Source organism: Cherax quadricarinatus, chromosome 29 (assembly GCF_038502225.1).
Source record: "Cherax quadricarinatus isolate ZL_2023a chromosome 29, ASM3850222v1, whole genome shotgun sequence".
Classification (NCBI taxonomy): domain Eukaryota; kingdom Metazoa; phylum Arthropoda; class Malacostraca; order Decapoda; family Parastacidae; genus Cherax; species Cherax quadricarinatus.
The window spans coordinates 14584162-14604597 of NC_091320.1; the positions used below are offsets into that span (position 1 = coordinate 14584162).

The window sequence follows — 20436 nt, forward strand, 5'->3', positions numbered from 1 at the left end:
TCTGCATTCATTGTAGCATTCTCATGCAGATAAACAGTGAAGTATGCTTGATCAGACCAGGAAGTTTATGTTAATTTATTTAACAAACAGCAGTAAATTACATGATTTGAAAGTACTACTACTACTACTACTACTACCACTACTGCTACTACAACTGCTACTACTACTACTACTACCACTAGTACTACGACTACTGCTACTACTACTACTACTACTACTGCTACTACTGCTACTACTACTACTACTGCTGCTGCTGCTACTACTACTGATGCTACTACAACTGCTACTACTACTACTACCACTAGTACTACTACTGCTACTACTACTATTACCACTAGTACTACTACTACTACTACTGCTACTACTACTACTGCTACTACTACTACTACTACTACTACTACTACTGCTGCTACTACTACTACTACTACTACTACTGCTTCTACTACTACTACTACTACTGTTACTGCTACAACTGCTACTACTACTACTAGTGATACTACTACTGCTACTACTAATACTACTACTACTACTGCTACTACTACTACTACTACTACTGCTACTACTGCTACTACTACTGCTACTACTACTACTGCTACTACTGCTACTACTTTTACTACTACTACTACTACTGCTACTACTACTACTGCTGCTTGTTATGTTGTTGTCCCTTATTACTTTGATAGTAAGGTTCTCACTACATGTTCTAGTGTGGGGCAGCTTTTTACATAAAGGCCTTATCAGTCTAGGGTAATACTTAAATTCATGATTGATTATCCTCAGTGTTTCTGAAATCCTTTCACCAGCCCTCTACACAGGTTATTTAAACTACTATAAAAATAGAACTATATTCTAGATAGATATATACAGAATATACAATATACAAAACATAAATCTTCACACTCCTTTGCTGCTCTCCTGGGAACAACCCACATGGTGCATCTCAGTAATTTGCCCTTCTCTCTTCTTGACTAATCTCTGGACTAACCAGTGTTTTGACACACTTTAGTTACCCTGAGTATGGTGGCTACAGCTTAAGGTATAAAACTCACCTCTGGGGCACACATAATGCCCAAAAAATAAAAAAGGACCCAGAGGTCCTACCAGCTTGAAGCCAACAGAGAGTGTGAGGGAGAGGGAGGAGCCTAGCTAAGCTCCTCCCACACCCACCAAAACAACAAAAGACTGTTGCCAAGCACAATTCTCTAGTTACCACAATTATACCACACCTTATTTTACTTTTACAAAAAGAAATACAACTTTATAAACTACTTATTTAAATTGTGTGTTTGTGTGTCTATAGCATAACCTATTATATTGAGAAAAACAGGCTTGACTCAGCTGCCTTACAGCCATAAGGGTGATCTGCCCTTATGACAATTAGGGCTGAGTCCCCATCAATTCAATATAATTAGGTATCATCATTTGTCTGTCAACCTGCGGGTAGGGAGGACGCTCTCTGAGCTTGCCACTGTTGTTCCCAGGTGGCGGTTGGTGTACCTAGGTACCCAAAATGGTGGACTGACATTGACGCCATGTAAACACAGTCTGTGTGGAGCTGGTCCACAGAACCCATAGCAGTTCTACGATGCATGTGATTCTTCCTAGCATCATCCGTGATGTGTACGGCATTCTGAATGAAGAACTGTATGGAGTTGCAGTTAATGGATTGACAAGGATTTTTATCAAGTTCACCAGTGCTGAGTTTTATGCCAGCATAGTTGATGCTTTCCAGGAGAAGAGGATGACAGTTTATACAACAGTGGAGGTCTGCCTTCACTATGTCTTTGGCTACGTAACGTTAGTAAAAGTCAGAAATGTGCCATTTGAGGCTAGGGAATATGATGTCGTGGTGGTATTTCGTAGGTATGGCATGGTTCATGCCATACCTATGAGTGTGGAAGGATGGGCCTTATATGGGGCTACTGGAGGGATCATTCACACTGAAGATGTTGCTGAGGCAGCTGATTCCATCGTATGTTCTGCTGGAGGATTATAAAACACAGGTCTATGTATATTATGCAGGACAACAAAGGACATGCCGGTTGTGTGGGTCTTACGACCATATGGCTGCTCAGTGTCATCGGAGGCAGGGATGGCGTGAACAAGTGCCAACACCGGTGGACCAACAGCTGGGCACTTTTGTGCCTGGGACAGGTGCAGCCGCAGGGCAGGTGCCTAGAAGTTGGAGTGAGGAAGTGGACAGAGCAGAGTCAGAGATGGGAACGTGTTCCACATTACCTGTGGGCACGGAGGCTGGGCAGATGCCTACAGAGGTGACTGTTGACACGAGTGTTTTGCATAAGGATGGCCTGCTGGAGGAGGTCTTGAAAGACTTCCTGGGTGCGGAGGAGGGAAGTCCTGATGGTGTGGATGCCGAGCGTGCAGTAGTGGGGAAGTCAGCCACACCTGAGTGTGAGGAGACTGTGTAGGGAGGGTAAGCAGCAAAAGGTGATGGTTGAGGTGCACCAGGAGGACATGGAAGATGATATCCTGTGTGGAGATGGTGGTTCCTGCAAAAGAGCAGCGGGGCATCGGACATGGATGACGTGTTTATACCAGGGCAATAGCCTGGAAAGAAATCATGGAAGATCATGCTGGAGCCCCCAGCGCATGGTGGTACCAGTACTGAGGTGCTGAAAAGGTCGAGGGAAACGGGGGAGGTAGGGGGTCAGGATAGACAGAGTGCTAAAAGTGGCTCCAGTCAGCTGCCCAGTATTTCGAGTAAGCCACAAAGGCGTCGAGGAAAACCGCCTTTACTGTAATACCTCAAGGTTGTCACTATAAATGTCAATGGCCTGAGGGCTGAGGTTAAGAGAGTGTGGGTGGAGTGGTTTCTACGGTGATTTGATGTGGATATTTGTTTGACACAGGGTGTGAGTTGCGTTTGAAGGGATATATGATGTATGTGAGCAGCTCGTTGACATTAAAAGAGGGGGTTGCTGTGGCTGTGAAGGAGAACAGTCCCTTGCATGTTTTGGGGAGGGAGGGTGTTGCTGGTGAAGGGAGTGTGGGGTGAGACTAGGGTTTGTTTTATAGGAGTACATTTGCTGGCAGACGGCAATGCAAGAGTTAAGGAAAATTTCGTGAGGGATGCCTTGCTGTATCATTTTAGAGGATTGCTTTTAGTCACTGTGATAGGAGGAGATTGGAACTGTGTCATAAGACAGGGTGATGTGGACCCGAGAGGGGCAGGGTGTGTGCTGGGTTTATTATGCAATATGTCGGGCGACGTGGGGATTTTCGATGTAGTGGGGAGGGGTGGTTGGAGAGTTGAGTATACGTTTGTATGAAGGGGTTATGCTGCACGTCTGGATAGGCTCTTTGCAACAGAGGCAATACATAGTGGAGGTTAAGACTTTTGATGTGGGATTTTCTGATCATTGGGCTGTTATGGCGGATCTCGACTGGGATGGTATGGTTAGGACCCAACCTGGTTATTGGAAATTAAATGTGAACTCTTGAAGGGGGTGGGGGTGAGTGAAGTTTTTGGGGAATGGTGGCAATCTTTGTGGGGGTCGCGAGAAGCAGGATCGTGTGTCTTGGATTCGTGGGAGAAGCGGGCTAAACCAGGTATTGCGGGATTCTTTAAAGATCGGGGTAGGGAAGAGGCTAGGTGGAGATATGAGTCTTTGCAAACAGTACATTGAGATTTTATATTTACAATAGTGGGTTGCAATGCAAAGAGAGCCTCTATTATGCCTAGGCATTATGGGCCAACTTAACATTATTTGCTTACAGACTACTTAACACTAAGGATTTTATCATAGTTGTACAGTAGGACAGTAATTATTTCATAGTTGAACAGTAGATCATTAATTATAAGTGAATTAAATTTGTATAAGACAAAGGATATATTCATATAGTCTAAAATACTTTTTGTGAAAACAATGGTTCAATTATATTCCTGTCAACAATGGATAAAAGGTTCAAAGTGATTGTTGAAGTTATGATGTGGGAGTACGTAGGTAAGTATGTGTGTACTGAGTATTTAGTCTAGGGTGATTAAGTGGCTTTTGAGAAGAGTCTTAAACTGATTTTCAGACTGGGTTACTTTAATATCTTCTGGCAATGAATTCCATATTTTAGGGCCCTTTATGTACATAGAGATTTTACACAGTGTGATATGGACACGAGATATATCAAAAAGAGATCAGTGTCTTGTGTTGTGGTCATGTGTCCTGTTTAAGTTGGTGAGGAGAAGTTTGAGTGGAGGGTTTATATTTGTGTGTATTGTTCTGTGTATGTAGTAGGCACATGAATAAGTATGGATGTTCTTAATGGTGAGCAGATTCAGACTTTTGAGAACTGGTGGAGTATGCTGGCGGGAGTGGGAATTTGTTAGCATTCTTACTGCTGTCTTTTGCTGGGTTATGAAGGGTTTTAGGTGATCGGATGTTGCTGATCCCGATGCACAAATTCCATATGTAAGATAAGGGTATACGAGTGAATGGTACAGTGCCAGGAGAGCTGATTGTGGAACGTAGTACCTTATCTTTGATAGTATGCCTACAGTCTTGGAGACTTTCTTGGTGATTTGCTGTATGTGTCCGGAACTTAAGGCTACTGTCAAAGTGGATACCTAGGAATTTTCCCTCTGTGAGTCTTGTGACTGATGATCCATTTAGCATTATGTTAATCGGATCATTTGCAGCTTTGTTTCCAAACTGAATGAAATAGGTTTTATCAGTATTCAGGTTAAGTTTATTAGTCATCATCCAGGCAGATATTTTCTCCAATTCGGCATTGACTGTGTTTGCTAGTATGACCGTGTTTGGGTGGGAAAAGACATATGTAGTGTCATCTGCAAATAATATGGGTTTGAGTAGCTGTGATGCATTCGGTAGATCATTGATGTAGATGAGAAAGAGGAGTGGTCCAAGGACGCTTCCTTGTGGGACTCCTACTGTGATTGGTTGGGTGGAAGAGTTTGCATCATTTGCACACACATATTGAGTTCTGTTACTAAGGTATGATTTTAGGTAGTTGAGGGAGTGGCCTCTGATACCATACTGCGTTAATTTGGAGTACAGCAGTTCATGGTCGACTGTATCGAAAGCTTTACATAAATCAATGAAAATGCCCAGCGGGACTTCTTTCTTTTCGAGTGCAGTGTATGATAGCATCATTCGTGCAGTGCATGTGTATGATAGCATCATTCGTGCTTTTATTATTCCTGAATCCAAACTGACAAGGGTTTAATATGTTGTATGAGACGAGGTAGGAATAGATCCCATTTATGCATTAATTTTTCAAAGATTTTAGAGAGAAGTAGCAAGTTAGATATTGGTCTATAGTTACAGAATTTTTTGGAAGGTCAGCTGAATGAGTGTTATGAAGAGGGTGGGGGGATGGCAGTATGGGACCATTGCACAACTCAGGGGTAGATTGGTGGAACTACATAATGACCATTTTGATGCGGTTCGAGTGAGGGTGAGTCTGGAGGCTGGGCTGTGGGGAGATAAACCTTCGGGCAGTGTTTTGTGACGTTTCTGGGTCAGGCAGAAGGAGTCTACTATATTGCAATTGGAGGTAAGTGAGGGTATGGGTGGATATCATAAGGGTCAGGTGCTTACAACTACAGAAGGCATGAGTAATTATGCTGATTCCTGGTTTAGGGAGAAATGAAGGCAGGGGGTGGAGGGTGATGCTATTGCAGAAGTGTTGAGGCGGGAGAGTTGGTTGCAGCGGCAAGAGGGTGACGGGATGGAGCATTTGAGAAGTTGAGGAGGCAGTGTTCAACATGAGTACTGGCAAGGTGCCAGGTATAGACTGGATTTCAAATGATTTTTATAGATTCATTGGGAGCATATTAAGCACTGTCTGGTGGAGGTCATGAATTACATGCTACAAAAGGGGAAGCTAGGACAGACACAAAGTATGGGGGTGCTCGTATTGGTGCGCAAAAAGTAGGAGGGAAGAGTCTTAAGTGCATATAGAGCTATTTCACTAGTGTGTTCTGACTATAAGATTTTTGCGAAGATTTTAGGTAATAGGATGAAGAAGGTTATAGGAGCAGGGTCTTGATTGGGAGAATGCATATGACTGTGTGGCTAGGAAATTTTTGAGGGCTAGTTTGTTGAGTCAGGGTTTTGGGGAAGGGGTTGTGCGGTGGGTTGATACGCTGTACTCATCGGCAGTGGTGCGGGTTCAAGTTAATGGTAGGTTGGGGAGGCTGGTTAACATGGAGAGGGGTTTGAGGCAAGGGTGCCCGTTTTCTCAAATACTGTTTGCATATATGCAGAATCCATTTTATGGACTTGTAGAGGGGGGGACGTTACAGGGGGAGAGGGGTGGTTGTATAGGTAAAGTGGGGTATGTGGAAGACACCACTGTCTTGATAGATGGGGTAGAGGGATTGTGTACTGTGGGAAGGATGTTGGAGCTTTTTGGGAAGGCGACGGGCATGCGTGTAAATAGGGAAAAATCGAGTTTATTTGAGGTGGGTTCTTGGGTGGGGGGGGGATTTGGGGTTGGAGCTTGGGTGGGCAGTGGTGGATAGGCTAAAGATCTGTGGGGTAATATACATGGCAGATGTGCAGGAGGCCAGAAGGGTAAACTCAGAATGGGCAGTGGAGAAAGCATTGAGTAGGTTATGGGGTTTTCGGGCAGAAGATGTCACCTTAGAGCAGAGGGCAGTAATAGTTAATTCGCTTGTTTATAGTAAAGTGTGGAGTATGATTGAAGTGTATCCTTTGAGGACACTAAGACATGTAGGAGATCCAGTGTCGGGTATTACGTTATGTCTGGGGTTTTGGGAGGGCATGGTTAAGTAAGGAGATGGTGATGTCCCATGTACGCAGCGAGGGTGTGGGCCTTTTAGAGTTGGGGCCGGGAGTGAAAGCCATGTATGTAAAACAGAGATTCGCCAGGGCTGGGGAGGAAAGAGGGGTTAGAGTGGGGAAGGTGATGGGTGATGTGAGTAAATGGTGGGGTGGCAAGGAGTTAATTGAATGTGAAGATATGCTTAGGATTTTGTTACTGGTTTGGGACGTCTCACGACTTAAAGTGGGGTGTTTGGTGTCGATGAGTAGGAGGCTGGAGATCCTACAAGGTGTATCGGTTTTTCCCTTGTATGATTGGGGAATGATATGGGAAGACTTCCGGAAGCTTAGGTTGATGCCGAGGGTAAGGGAGTTAGTATACAGATTCATGATGGGGATCTTAGTGTCGAAATCAATTTTGAGTTTAATGTGCTTGGTGAGGGAACCGTACTGCATACAGTGTGGTGAAATTGAAACAGCATTTCATGCAGTTTATTTTTGTGAGGCATTGAGGGAGGTAAGGTCGTGGTTGGCAAGGGTTTTTCGTCTCATGGGTGGGGGTAATGTTTTGACCCTTCGAGCTTTAACCTTGGAAGTAAGAGGGGTCCCAAAGGGGGTGAAAAGGGCGGTCATGTAGGTGGTAGTGGATTTTCTGTATATTTCTTGGGGAATAAGGGATGTTGGGGGCAGAATTCGGATTAAGGCAATAGCGGCGGGTATGTACAGGACTGTTGGTAGGGATAAAATTATTTATGGGGGACAGTGGGGAGTTTGTTTTCCAGAGACCTACCGTGACCTTACGGTCAGCCGTCTCCTTCAATTGGCATAGGGATAACAATGTAGGGGACTGGTTTCCTTTTGTAGTCGGTTTTTCAAGGGTTAAGGTTGGTGATGGTGTGAGTGTTCGAAGGCTTTTCGCGAAAGAGTGAATGGATGGGGTGGGGTGTATGCGATTATGGTAGGGTGAAAACATACCTTCTATTAGTGTGCAAGGTTTTTCTTTTGTTTTGGATTATATAAGTCATGGCCTTGTTATATAATTAGGAGGTTTATCACATGTTACATGCCGAAAATATGTCCAGATATGGCTAATAAATGTTATAGTACGTATGTTGTGTGTTACATGTAGGGCATTTTGGGGGGGGGGGTGTCTTACAACCACAGCCATACTGAGTCTTTTTTTTTTACTGTATGTTGTATGAAAATTTGTACGTTGTATTTTGCTTTTATCATTCCATGGAAGCGTTGTTTTTCAGTGGTCGATGTATAGGGCAGCTGTATCATGGACTCTGTATAATTAAGAATGATCCGAGTTGTATTATTGTTTTGTGTATAAGGTTTACAGATACTATATAAATATGTATAACATGTCTTGCATTATGGCTTTTTGTGTAATGTTCAACGTTTTGATGTTGTTACAAGAATAACACATGGCCATCCGTATGTTCGGGTGTGAGCTGCCCATTATATAAGTTGTATGAATGTTGTGTGTTGGAGTGGGACATTGTGTGAGGTGATGGGTGGATGGGCGTGAGTGGAGGTAAACGTGTGTAATTGGTTGTGTTGGGTGTGAAAGTAATGTTCTCAGAGATAATTAAACTCCCTGGGTTTGGTGTTATTGTGCTGAAACAACACTCAGGTGCAAATCAACATCGTCTCCAGCGTGTATTACTTTGTTATGGCTTAGTTCATAACATAGCAGATGGACGAATTTAGTGTTTCTTAAAATACTATTCATGCATTTTAGTATATTTTTTTTAGTTGGGAATTGTAATGAAATGTAAATACATGATGGAGTGGTGAGTCACTCCATCCACATGATGGAGTGGTGGGTCACTCCATCCACATGATGGAGTGGTGGGTCACGCCATCCACATGATGGAGTGGTGACTCCATCCACATGATGGAGTGGTGGGTCACGCCATCCACATGATGGAGTGGTGGGTCACTCCATCCACATGATGGAGTGGTGGGTCACTCCATCCACATGATGGAGTGGTGGGTCACGCCATCCACATGATGGAGTGGTGGGTCACGCCATCCACATGATGGAGTGGTGAGTCACTCCATCCACATGATGGAGTGGTGGGTCACTCCATCCACATGATGGAGTGGTGGGTAGTCACTCCATCCACATGATGGAGTGGTGGGTCACTCCATCCACATGATGGAGTGGTGAGTCACTCCATCCACATGATGGAGTGGTGAGTCACTCCATCCACATGATGGAGTGGTGGGTCACTCCATCCACATGATGGAGTGGTGGGTCACTCCATCCACATGATGGAGTGGTGGGTCACTCCATCCACATAATATTGATGTGACAGTAGGTCTGCACGACTTGGTATTGAAAGTGTATCATGTGAATTTTTGAAGGTGGTACTAGAGCCATTATGTATGTTGTAAGCGTGGCCTGAAGTCAGGTCACCAAGTTTGTCATAAAATGGAACATTGTAATACCATTAGTGTGGCATATAGTAACTAATTACGATATCGTTGATTTTGTCTTGTGTAAATATAAAGCCAATGGTGATAATTGTTTATATTTGGTTTATTAACGAATTAAAGATACATGTAGGTTTAAATTAATGTTTAATTAAATGTGGACTTGCTTTTCTTTTAACCAGGTAACACTGTACATTGTTTTACAATTGGGGGGGGGAGTCGGAATTGGAAGTGAGGATGTCAATGTATTATGTACATTTTTGTTTTTAAGCAGGATGTTGGTTACGTTGAATTTGTGTTAGTGCAATATTATATTATAGCAGCACCAGTGTGGATGTTGATCATAATATGCACCACTAAATTGCACATATCTATGTATTTTGTAAATGCAGTTTTAAATAAAATATAAAAAAATTACGTATTCCACAGTAACTGTTACTTATATACATCAATATGTGTTGGGTCCCATAGTCCCATAACACTACTGCTACTGCTACTACTACTATTGCTACTGCTACTGCTACTACTACTATTGCTACTGCTACTGCTACTACTACTATTGCTACTGCTACTGCTACTACTATTGCTACTACTACTACTACTATTGCTACTACTACTAATAATAACAATAATAATAAAATTCTCTTGTTAGTAATAATATAATTACTACTAATACCACTACTACTACTACTATTACTACTACTACTGTTACTACTACTGCTACTACTACTGCTACTACTAGTACTACTACAGCTACTACTACTGCTACTACTACTACTGCTACTACTACTCATACTACTACTGCTACTACTACTGCTACTACTACTACTGCTCGTACTACTACTGCTACTACTACTACTGCTACTGCTACTACTGCTGCTGCTGCTGCTGCTACTATTATTATTACTACTGCTACTACTGCTGCTGCTGCTGCTACTATTATTATTACTACTGCTACTACTGCTGCTGCTGCTGCTACTATTATTATTACTACTGCTACTACTGCTGCTGCTGCTGCTGCTACTACTGCTACTACTACTGTTATTACTATTAGTTCTGCTACTACTACTACTACTACTACTACTACTACTATTGCTACTACTATTACTACTATTGCTACTACTACTCGTACTACTACTACTACTGCTGCTACTACTACTTTTTCTGCTACTACTTCTATTGCTACTACTACTACTACTACTGCTACTGCTGCTACTGCTGCTACTGCTACTACTACTGCTACTATTTTTATTATTACTACTACTACTACTTCTGCTAATAATAATAATAATAAAATTTTCTTATTAGTAATAATATAATTACTACTAATAATAATTAATAATAATCGTTATTGCAAGAAAAATTCTTGGAATACTAAAATGTACATGTAAGAGTGTGCTGGTGTCGTTACAGTTGTGTTCTCAACAAGAGGATGGTGTGCAGTGCCTGTGTCTCCCTGGCCAGACGTTGAGTCGTAACAAGTTGTCGTGTCTCCAGCTGGACCTCTGTCTTGAAGACAACGGTGGCTGTGAAGAAACCTGCAGCAGCACGCCAGAGGGCGCCCTCTGCTCCTGTGGACCCGGCAAGGTCGGTCTTGACACACTGAAACTCTGAGGACATTTTTCTTTTTTTTTCTTCTTTAGTTTTGCCCCAAGAAGTGAATATTATTAGGCAAAGCCATGTTGACAGCACACAGCAGCCCAAATGAATGTCATGTTATTGGTAACATCAATTCTTTATTTAACTTTATTACCCTTACATTTAGAGTGACTTTATCTACAGGTGTCATTACCTTTGTAAACAATCATTATCTAATTGCTGAAACGGACTTCAAGTCGTGAACAATTATTTGTAGCGATGTTGGTAGAGTTGATGAGATTAAGACACATGTGCAACATCTGGGTATCTTTATTGTAGACGTTTCGCCATCCAGTGGCTTTATCAATACAAATTCTAGGACATAACTTGAAGACAGTAGAACTATGTACAGAAGATGAGGTAATCAGTAGAGTTACTGACAACATGTTAGGTAAAATAACACATGTATCAAACAGTTATGGCTTCGTTAAGTCGTAATGGCTTGACAAAGCTCCAGGAGAGCGAAACGTCGCAATAATAAAAATGTCACATTAGTTGCAAATGTGTACTTTTACCTAACAATAATTATTTCATTTTGAAAAGTCCATAACAATATTTTTCTGCCACTGCTGAGTAATATTTCAGGTCAGGTAGATAGAAAGTTACAGTAAATATTAAACAAGGTCTTTGGTAGGGCAAAAATTATATAATGTTTGATTAAACTCAATATGTTGGGTTTTGGAGAATAATAAATAATAATATTTAGTGTAGATAACTTAGACACATGTGCAACACTTGGGGATCTTTATTACTGATAAGTTTCGCCACACAATGGCATCATCAGCCCAATACAAAGAAAATGGTGAAGGTCAGAAGGAGTTTGAGGTAATCAGTCCCTCAGTGATGGACTGATTACTATGACGAACAATAGTCTAAATAGCACTGTATAAGAACGAAACAGCGGGATGCGTTCCTGAGCTACTACGAACTGTGTATAATTACAAACTTTACCCTGACATTCACTTTACTTTTTACTTCATTGTGAACTATTGGTTCACCTGACATGCAAATAACAAGTGATATTCCTTATTGACAGAAGTTACTCTTGAGATGGACTCTTCGTCACACAATACAAACTTCAATGTACATTTTGAGCCAAATAGCATAGATTCAGTTTCTGCAAGACGCAATCAGCCGCACTTTGTTATCAGTTAACCATTAACTTCATGACTCCAGTTCCAGTGACTTCATGACTCCAGTTCCAGTGACCAAACTTTATAATTTGTTTCTTTACCTGACACTGAGAGAACACAACACTGCTGAAGTCAGGGACACTGAGAGAACACAACACTGCTGAAGTCACCTGACACTAAGAGAGCACACTACTACTGAAGTCACCTGGCACTAAGACAACACAACACTGCTGAAGTCACCTGACACTAAGAGAACACACTACTACTGAAGTCACCTGACACTGAGAGAACACAACACTGCTGAAGTCACCTGACACTAAGAGAACACACTACTATTGAAGTCAACTGACACTAAGACAACACAACACTGCTGAAGTCACCTGACACTAAGAGAACACACTACTATTGAAGTCAACTGACACTAAGACAACACAACACTGCTGAAGTCACCTGACACTAAGAGAACACACTACTATTGAAGTCAACTGACACTAAGACAACACAACACTGCTGAAGTCACCTGACACTAAGAGAACACACTACTATTGAAGTCACCTGACACTAAGAGAACACACCATTACTGAAGTCACCTGGCACTAAGAGAACACACCACTACTGAAGTCACCTGACACTAAGAGAACACACCACTACTGAAGTCACCTGACACTAAGAGAACACACCACTACTGAAGTCACCTGACACTAAGAGAACACACCATTACTGAAGTCACCTGACACTAAGAGAACACACCATTACTGAAGTCACCTGACACTAAGAGAACACACCACTACTGAAGTCACCTGACACTAAGACAACACACCATTACTGAAGTCACCTGACACTAAGAGAACACACTACTATTGAAGTCAACTGACACTAAGACAACACAACACTGCTGAAGTCACCTGACACTAAGAGAACACACTACTATTGAAGTCACCTGACACTAAGAGAACACACCATTACTGAAGTCACCTGACACTAAGAGAACACACCATTACTGAAGTCACCTGACACTAAGAGAACACACCATTACTGAAGTCACCTGACACTAAGAGAACACACCATTACTGAAGTCACCTGACACTAAGAGAACACACCACTACTGAGGTCACCTGACACTAAGAGAACACACCATTACTGAAGTCACCTGACACTAAGAGAACACACCATTACTGAAGTCACCTGACACTAAGAGAACACACCATTACTGAAGTCACCTGACACTAAGAGAACACACCATTACTGAAGTCACCTGACACTAAGAGAACACACCATTACTGAAGTCACCTGACACTAAGAGAACACACCATTACTGAAGTCACCTGACACTAAGAGAACACACCATTACTGAAGTCACCTGACACTAAGAGAACACACCATTACTGAAGTCACCTGACACTAAGAGAACACACCATTACTGAAGTCACCTGACACTAAGAGAACACACCATTACTGAAGTCACCTGACACTAAGAGAACACACCATTACTGAAGTCACCTGACACTAAGAGAACACACCATTACTGAAGTCACCTGACACTAAGAGAACACACCATTACTGAAGTCACCTGACACTAAGAGAGCACACTACTACTGAAGTCACCTGACACTAAGAGAACACACCACTGCTGAAGTCACCTGACACTGAGAGAACACACCATTACTGAAGTCACCTGGCACTAAGACAACACAACACTGCTGAAGTCACCTGACACTGAGAGAACACAACACTGCTGAAGTCACCTGACACTGAGAGAACACAACACTGCTGAAGTCACCTGACACTGAGAGAACACAACACTGCTGAAGTCACCTGACACTGAGAGAACACAACACTGCTGGTGTCATCTAACACTGAAAGAACACACCACAGGTGAGCCACCCATCTAGGTGCGTGCAACCACAGGTGAGCCACCCATCTAGGTGCGTGCAACCACAGGTGAGCCACCCATCTAGATGCGTGCAACCACAGGTGAGCCACCCATCTAGGTGCGTGCAACCACAGGTGAGCCACCCATCTAGATGCGTGCAACAACAGGTGAGCCACCCATCTAGGTGCGTGCAACCACAGGTGAGCCACCCATCTAGATGCGTGCAACCACAGGTGAGCCACCCATCTAGGTGCGTGCAACCACAGGTGAGCCACCCATCTAGATGCGTGCAACAACAGGTGAGCCACCCATCTAGGTGCGTGCAACCACAGGTGAGCCACCCATCTAGATGCGTGCAACCACAGGTGAGCCACCCATCTAGGTGCGTGCAACCACAGGTGAGCCATCCATCTAGGTGCGTGCAACCACAGGTGAGCCACCCATCTAGATGCGTGCAACCACAGGTGAGCCACCCATCTAGGTGCGTGCAACCACAGGTGAGCCATCCATCTAGGTGCGTGCAACCACAGGTGAGCCATCCATCTAGATGCGTGCAACCACAGGTGAGCCACCCATCTAGGTGCGTGCAACCACAGGTGAGCCATCCATCTAGGTGCGTGCAACCACATGTGAGCCATCCATCTAGATGCGTGCAACCACAGGTGAGCCATCCATCTAGATGCGTGCAACCACAGGTGAGCCACCCATCTAGGTGCGTGCAACCACAGGTGAGCCACCCATCTAGATGCGTGCAACCACAGGTGAGCCACCCATCTAGATGCGTGCAGCCACAGGTGAGCCACCCATCTAGATGCATGAAACCACAGGTGAGCCACCCATCTAGATGCGTGCAGCCACAGGTGAGCCACCCATCTAGATGCGTGCAGCCACAGGTGAGCCACCCATCTAGATGCGTGCAGCCACAGGTGAGCCACCCATCTAGATGCGTGCAGCCACAGGTGAGCCACCCATCTAGATGCATGAAACCACAGGTGAGCCACCCATCTAGATGCGTGCAACCACAGGTGAGCCACCCATCTAGATGCGTGCAACCACAGGTGAGCCACCCATCTAGGTGCGTGCAACCACAGGTGAGCCACCCATCTAGATGCGTGCAACCACAGGTGAGCCACCCATCTAGATGCGTGCAACCACAGGTGAGCCACCCATCTAGATCCGTGCAGCCACAGTTGAGCCACCCATCTAGATGCGTGCAGCCACAGGTGAGCCACCCATCTAGGTGCGTGCAACCACAGGTGAGCCACCCATCTAGGTGCGTGCAACCACAGGTGAGCCACCCATCTAGATGCGTGCAACCACAGGTGAGCCACCCATCTAGGTGCGTGCAACCACAGGTGAGCCACCCATCTAGATGCGTGCAACAACAGGTGAGCCACCCATCTAGGTGCGTGCAACCACAGGTGAGCCACCCATCTAGATGCGTGCAACCACAGGTGAGCCACCCATCTAGGTGCGTGCAACCACAGGTGAGCCATCCATCTAGGTGCGTGCAACCACAGGTGAGCCACCCATCTAGATGCGTGCAACCACAGGTGAGCCACCCATCTAGGTGCGTGCAACCACAGGTGAGCCATCCATCTAGGTGCGTGCAACCACAGGTGAGCCATCCATCTAGATGCGTGCAACCACAGGTGAGCCACCCATCTAGGTGCGTGCAACCACAGGTGAGCCATCCATCTAGGTGCGTGCAACCACATGTGAGCCACCCATCTAGGTGCGTGCAACCACAGGTGAGCCATCCATCTAGATGCGTGCAACCACAGGTGAGCCACCCATCTAGGTGCGTGCAACCACAGGTGAGCCACCCATCTAGATGCGTGCAACCACAGGTGAGCCACCCATCTAGATGCGTGCAACCACAGGTGAGCCACCCATCTAGATGCGTGCAACCACAGGTGAGCCACCCATCTAGATGCGTGCAACCACAGGTGAGCCACCCATCTAGATGCGTGCAACCACAGGTGAGCCACCCATCTAGATGCGTGCAGCCACAGGTGAGCCACCCATCTAGATGCGTGCAGCCACAGGTGAGCCACCCATCTAGATGCGTGCAACCACAGGTGAGCCACCCATCTAGATGCGTGCAACCACAGGTGAGCCACCCATCTAGATGCGTGCAACCACAGGTGAGCCACCCATCTAGGTGCGTGCAACCACAGGTGAGCCACCCATCTAGATGCGTGCAACCACAGGTGAGCCACCCATCTAGATGCGTGCAACCACAGGTGAGCCACCCATCTAGATCCGTGCAGCCACAGGTGAGCCACCCATCTAGATGCGTGCAGCCACAGGTGAGCCACCCATCTAGGTGCGTGCAACCACAGGCGAGCCACCCATCTAGGTGCGTGCAACCACAGGTGAGCCACCCATTTAGGTGCGTGCAACCACAGGTGAGCCACCCATCTAGGTGCGTGCAACCACAGGTGAGCCACCCATCTAGATGCGTGCAGCCACAGGTGAGCCACCCATCTGGATGCGTGCAACCACAGGTGAGCCACCCATCTAGGTGCGTGCAACCACAGGTGAGCCATCCATCTAGATGCGTGCAACCACAGGTGAGCTACCCATCTAGGTGCGTGCAACCACAGGTGAGCCACCCATCTAGGTGCATGCAACCATAGGTGAGCCACCCATCTAGATGCGTGCAACCACAGGTGAGCCACCCATCTAGGTGCGTGCAACCACAGGTGAGCCACCCATCTAGATGCGTGCAACCACAGGTGAGACACCCACCTAGATGCGTGCAACCACAGGTGAGCCACCCATCTAGATGCGTGCAACCACAGGTGAGCCACCCATCTAGATTCGTGCAACCACAGGTGAGCCACCCATCTAGATGCGTGCAACCACAGGTGAGCCACCCATCTATGTGCGTGCAACCACAGGTGAGACACCCACCTAGATGCGTGCAACCACAGGTGAGCCACCCATCTAGATTCGTGCAACCACGGGTGAGCCACCCATCTAGATTCGTGCAACCACAGGTGAGCCACCCATCTAGATGCCTGCAACCACAGGTGAGCCACCCATCTAGATGCGTGCAACCACAGATGAACCACCCATCTAGATGCGTGCAACCACAGGTGAGCCACCCATCTAGATTCGTGCAACCACAGGTGAGCCACCCATCTAGATGCGTGCAACCACAGGTGAGCCACCCATCTAGGTGCGTGCAACCACAGGTGAGCCACCCATCTAGATGCGTGCAACCACAGGTGAGGCACCCATCTTGATGCGTGCAACCACAGATGAGCCACCCATCTAGATGCGTGCAACCACAGGTGAGCCACCCATCTAGATTCGTGCAACCACAGGTGAGCCACCCATCTAGATGCGTGCAACCACAGGTGAGCCACCCATCTAGGTGCGTGCAACCACAGGTGAGCCACCCATCTAGATGCGTGCAACCACAGGTGAGGCACCCATCTTGATGCGTTCAGCCACAGGTGAGCCACCCACCTAGATGCGTGCAACCACAGGTGAGCCACCCATCTAGATGCGTGCAACCACAGGTGAGGCACCCATCTAGGTGCGTGCAACCACAGGTGAGGCACCCATCTAGATTCGTTCAACCACAGGTGAGCCACCCACCTAGGTGTAAGCTCTGTGACAAAACAGAGAAAGCACGCGACTGTTACCATTATACGAGTATAGTTGCGTGTGCAGTTGTCAGTGACTTAAGTTCTGGTGGACTGTGATACTTAAAACTGTGTTAATGCTTTATTTGCTGCGTAGACAGAGACGAACTGGCCATACCGGCATTTGGGGAAGGACCTGTGGGCCGCTGGCCTCCGTAAAAATAAGAAAAAAAAAAAAACGCTGAAAAATTGTAACGAAAAGTTTAAATATAGCCGCTGCATAAAGATTGTGAGGAAAATGGAAGACGCCAGAGTTGAGCAGTGCCAACACACCTCTGGCTCTCAGCAGTGATGAGCAGACCTGACAGCTGACGGATGCCCGGGCTGGTTTTAAGACCCAGCCCGCTTCCGTCCGAAGAACTTGAGTATATCCTTATTGTCCATGTAGTGATGCTCCAGTTATATGCAAATTGTATGTGTCTGTATACGTATATATTGCATATATGTGTGTTGTATATATGTACGCATGTATGTACGTATATACATATACATGTGTAAATGTAAGTATATATGTACTTATGTGTGTAAGTGTATATATATGTGAAATATTCATCGTTATATAAATGTAACTGTCACATAGAACTGGGCAGCAGTTGTGTGCTCTCCTCTGCTGTATTGTAAAAATATAAAATATACGAGGTTAGAGCCACTACACATTCTTAGACATATAACGACTCTCAACTGTTATTTTCTAATGTATATATGTAGATGTACATATGTAGTTAGATAAACTGTCGTCCAAATTTCTCTTCCACTCTTTCTCTCCGTACTCTTTCTAAAGTCATATAAATTATGATATCTAAATTCCTCTATCCATCCTCTCCTTCCTCTGTCTCCTATATATAATATTTCTTCTTCCCACTTTAGGATGATAGAAATATGTACATAAAAATTCCATATATCCATGTGCATGGGACTGGCTGTGGTGAGAGACTTTAGTTCCCAAGTGATAGTAACTCCAGTTACTGTGTTGCAACGAAACCTTTGAAGCTCTTGTAGTTGATGGATTCTTACTGGAATACTTGACGATATATCGTCACTGCTCTACTGAAGTCTCCCAGCTCAGGCTGACAGTTTTCAAGACCTTGTGTGTACCCCATCCTGCGTGGTGGGATATCAGAGGGGAAATGAAGACAGCTATCGTTCCTACTATCGTATTGAATAAGGTAGCAGCACACTGCTGATGTATTACTTTTGTTAAAACAATACCTGTCTCCTACAGACACTGGGGATTGATGGTCGTAGTTGTGTTGATGCAGACGAGTGTCGGGTCAACAAAGGCGGCTGCCAGCACTTCTGCATCAACACCCCCGGCTCCTTCCTGTGTCAGTGTGCTATAGGCTTCCAGCTGCTGGATGCCACACGCTGTCAACGTGAGTCAAGTAACTTTGGTATTATTAAAACACTAATTTTTATTAAACAAACCTTGTCTCAAAAGGTAGCATTTTTTCAGTATCTGAGCCCAGTTACATAACAATTTCAGACAATGATTTTCAGCCATCAGTGATTTAGAAGTTAAAAACGAAGGTGTTATGAAGGAAAACACTTTATTGGACAACATGCTTTACTGAGTCTTACGGAGGATTAGGAGGCACACACTAACATGGTTCATCACGCCGCGTCGCGAAATATGTTGCTATTTGTTTATCAGGAAAAAATCCCATAGCACGGGAGTAATGGTATTAATTGTAACTTTAAGTTTTAAAGGGGTGGACGGGAAAGCCAGTGCAAGGCCTCTGTCAGCTGACTAAAAGCTCCAGCTGTGGGCCATTATATGACTAAGATCCGCATCAAGAAACATTTATCCTGTTTCCTGACAAACTTTACCTAACGTGAATCTAGGACGGTTCTTTACCGTAAGATGATGTATTCAGTTGCACACTTATTATGGAGGAGGAACAGCAAAACGGTATTATTTAAGGACACACGTAAAGCTGGGCAGCATAGTGGAGCAGGCCAGCATCGACCACTGCATCACTGATACTGCATCACTGATACTGCATCACTGATACTGCATCACTGATACTGCATCACTGATACTGCATCACTGATACTGCATCACTGATACTGCATCACTGATACTGCATCACTGATACTGCATCACTGATACTGCATCACTGATACTGCATCACTGATACTGCATCACTGATACTGCATCACTGATACTGCATCACTGATACTGCATCACTGATACTGCCTCATTGATACTGCATCACTGATACTCCATCACTGATACTCCATCATTGATACTGCATCATTGATACTGCATCACTGATACTGCATCACTGATACTCCATCACTGATACTGTATCATTGATACTGCATCACTGATACTGCATCACTGATACTGCATCACTGATACTGCCTCATTGATACTGCATCATTGATACTGCATCACTGATACTGCATCACTGATACTGCCTCATTGATACTGCATCATTGATACTGCATCACTGATACTGCATCACTGATACTGCCTCATTGATACTGCATCATTGATACTGCATCACTGATACTGCATCACTGATACTGCCTCATTGATACTGCATCATTGATACTGCATCACTGATACTGCATCACTGATACTGCCTCATTGATACTGCATCATTGATACTGCATCACTGATACTGCCTCATTGATACTGCCTCATTGATACTGCATCACTGATACTGCCTCATTGATACTGCATCATTGATACTGCATCACTGATACTGCCTCATTGATACTGCATCATTGATACTGCATCACTGATACTGCATCACTGATACTGTCTCATTGATACTGCATCATTGATACTGCATCACTGATACTGCATCACTGATACTGCCTCATTGATACTGCATCATTGATACTGCATCACTGATACTGCATCACTGATACTGCCTCATTGATACTGCATCATTGATACTGCATCATTGATACTGCAT

At 44.9% G+C, this 20436-nt stretch overlaps 1 protein-coding gene across 2 annotated transcripts in view; it reads left to right on the forward strand.

Annotated features, from left to right (window-relative positions):
- Positions 1-20436, forward strand: part of LOC128690367 (coagulation factor IX-like) — a 227205-nt gene that overhangs the window by 173719 nt on the left and 33050 nt on the right. For both annotated transcript variants that reach the window (XM_070089614.1, XM_070089615.1), the window contains exons 5-6: positions 10620-10793; positions 18732-18882. In XM_070089614.1, coding sequence (XP_069945715.1) covers positions 10620-10793; positions 18732-18882 — 325 coding nt within the window. The remainder of the gene's footprint in view (positions 1-10619; positions 10794-18731; positions 18883-20436) is intronic.